This window comes from Condylura cristata, unplaced genomic scaffold, assembly GCF_000260355.1.
Source record: "Condylura cristata isolate star-nosed mole 26May11 unplaced genomic scaffold, ConCri1.0 scaffold00054, whole genome shotgun sequence".
In the NCBI taxonomy this organism is placed as follows: domain Eukaryota; kingdom Metazoa; phylum Chordata; class Mammalia; order Eulipotyphla; family Talpidae; genus Condylura; species Condylura cristata.
This window is the reverse complement of record NW_004567155.1, coordinates 955,630-957,735: the sequence shown is the minus strand read 5'-3', so window position 1 is coordinate 957,735 and position 2,106 is coordinate 955,630. Positions and strand designations below refer to the sequence as shown.

General features: G+C 72.2%; 1 protein-coding gene across 1 annotated transcript in view; it reads right to left on the bottom strand.

Annotated features, from left to right (window-relative positions):
* Positions 1–456: 456 nt before the first annotated feature.
* Positions 457–2,106, bottom strand: part of TRPM5 (transient receptor potential cation channel, subfamily M, member 5) — a 46,795-nt gene continuing 45,145 nt past the window's right edge. Inside the window, exons 16-20 of the mRNA XM_012734328.1 lie at positions 1,772–2,045; positions 1,559–1,691; positions 1,240–1,312; positions 945–1,011; positions 457–787 (exon numbers count right to left, since the gene is read on the bottom strand). Coding sequence (XP_012589782.1) covers positions 597–787; positions 945–1,011; positions 1,240–1,312; positions 1,559–1,691; positions 1,772–2,045 — 738 coding nt within the window. The 3' untranslated portion in view covers positions 457–596. The remainder of the gene's footprint in view (positions 788–944; positions 1,012–1,239; positions 1,313–1,558; positions 1,692–1,771; positions 2,046–2,106) is intronic.

Sequence of the window (2,106 nt, the reverse complement as noted above, 5' to 3'; positions counted from 1 at the left end):
GCCGGGACCACTTCCGCAGCAGGGGCGGCTGCCCGGGGCCTGCGGGCGCCGAGGCCTGAGGCCCAGCAGGCGGGTGGCCGGCCCGCGCAGTAAAGGTCCTGCAACTTCGCTGCGGTGTCTCTGGCCTGCCTGTCCTGCGCGGCCTGGGGGTGGGCGGGGCGTGACCGCCGAGCGGCCAGGCTGCCCTTCTGGCCAGAGCCAGGCTGGTGGCCGGGGAGGGCGCCCCAGACCCCGACTGCTGAGCCACAGAGCCGCCGTGCTGGGGCCTCTGCCGGCGCCTGCCCCCAAGGGCCGAGGCCCAGACCACCCCGCGCCCTCACTCCAGCGCCCGGGCGCCTCGGTCCCAGCGCGCAGGCCGAGCGGCCAGCGGTCAGCCAAGTGCCCCAAGCCCCCGGCGCCCAGCCCCAGCTCAGCAGAAGGAGCAACCACTGGTGCTTCGAAAGATGCGTCTCTTAGGGTCGCAGGCCGGTGGGGTGTCCGGGGGGCACCTGGGGGGTGGGGTGGCTCCCAGGAGGGCTTGTCACACCCGATGGGCATGGGGGGGTGTGCCCACAGGGCCTGGAGGTTTCCTCCCACGAGACCCCACATCCCATGCGTCAGCGCTGCGCCCCTCCTGCCCACCCAGATCTAGGCTGGGGTAGCTCAGGCTGACGGCCCCGGGGGGATGGTGTCTGAGGGCAGCTGGGCAGCTTCGGGGTGCTTCCTGTTGCCAGGACCGTTGTCAGCAGAGGCCTGCAGGTTCCTGGTGCCCAAGTTGCCAGGGTCTGGTAGGGAAGGAAAGCCTCAGCTGTGGGGTGGGAGGGCCCCTGTGGGGCCTGCCAGGCAGTGCTGGGGGCGCACGTGGCTGCAGCTCACCCCTGACCGGGAGGGCCTTCACTAGGCCAGGTCAAGCCCCTACGGATCGGGAGAAGCCCAGGCAGGGGACACTGGACACCCCTGCTTACTCTGGTGGGAGATACCCTGGGCCAGAGAGTCGGCCACAGAGGACAGGAGCACCGTGCAGTAGTTGACCTGGTGGGGAGAAGAGCATCAGGGAGACCTCAGATCCTGCCCAGAGGGCACCGCAGGGGGCACCCGACCTGCCCTCGGGCAGTGGCCCCATGCCCGGTGACGCCCTCATCCCGCCTGCTGACCACGGCCTGAAGGGTGGGGCAGAGAGCGGCTTCGGGGCTGCTGAGCAGTTGCGCCTACAGCCCCGCTGTTAGCATGTGGGGCGCGGGGCTGGGCGGAGAGGCGCACCTGTGACTCCAGCCGCCTGATGCGCCGGTCCTGCTCCCTCAGGCCCCCCAGGTACTTGACCACGAAGTCCGCCCTGCAGCAGAAGGGCCGGGTCCCTGGCTGCTGATGGCCACGGGAAGCACCCAGTTTGGGGAGTCTCCCGTTCTACGTCCCCCCGAGGGCCTTCCCTCAGCTGGCCCCGACCGGGCTGTTCGGGCCCTTCCTGGGCTTGACGAGGACACAGGGCGCCGGGGGCCCCCCTCGTGGAGGGGCAGGGGGACCCCAGGCCCACCCACAGCCCCCCAGCTCTGAGGCAGGGGCCCCACCCGCGCCCGGGCACCTGTGGGCCGCCTTGCGCAGCAGCTCGCCCTGGCTGTCCTTGCGCCGCGCGGCCAGCTTGCCCAGGAAGTCCTCCTTCTGCACAGCCTCCCATGCCGCCACCTTCTGGTCCAGGGGCTGGGGCAGGTCCCTGTCTGGGAGAGCGAGGTCTGGGGCTCGGGCGGGCGCCCCACCCCACCCCCAGGGCACCCAGGACGCGCCCTGCCCTGCTCACCCAGGCGCGCCCGCCTCGGCCGGGCGCCTCTCCGCAGGGCCCTCTGGAGCGCCAGGCCCAGGTGGCTGAGCAGGATGAAGGGCGGGGCCAGGGCGGGGCGCTCGTGGTACTCCACGGTCAGGTGGTAGCGCTGGGACTTCCAGAAGGTGTCGGCGTTGCCCTGCACCGCCTGGAAGGTGTAGCTGGGGGCCGAGGCCATCAGCGCCCGCCCTTGCCGCCACACGCCGCCAGCTGCCCGGCCGCGCCCCGCCCCTCTCCCACCGTGCTGAAGGTCCTGCCCCAGAGCCAGCCCGCCAGAAATTCTCGTGGCCGGCTGCCTGAGCTCTCGCGATATC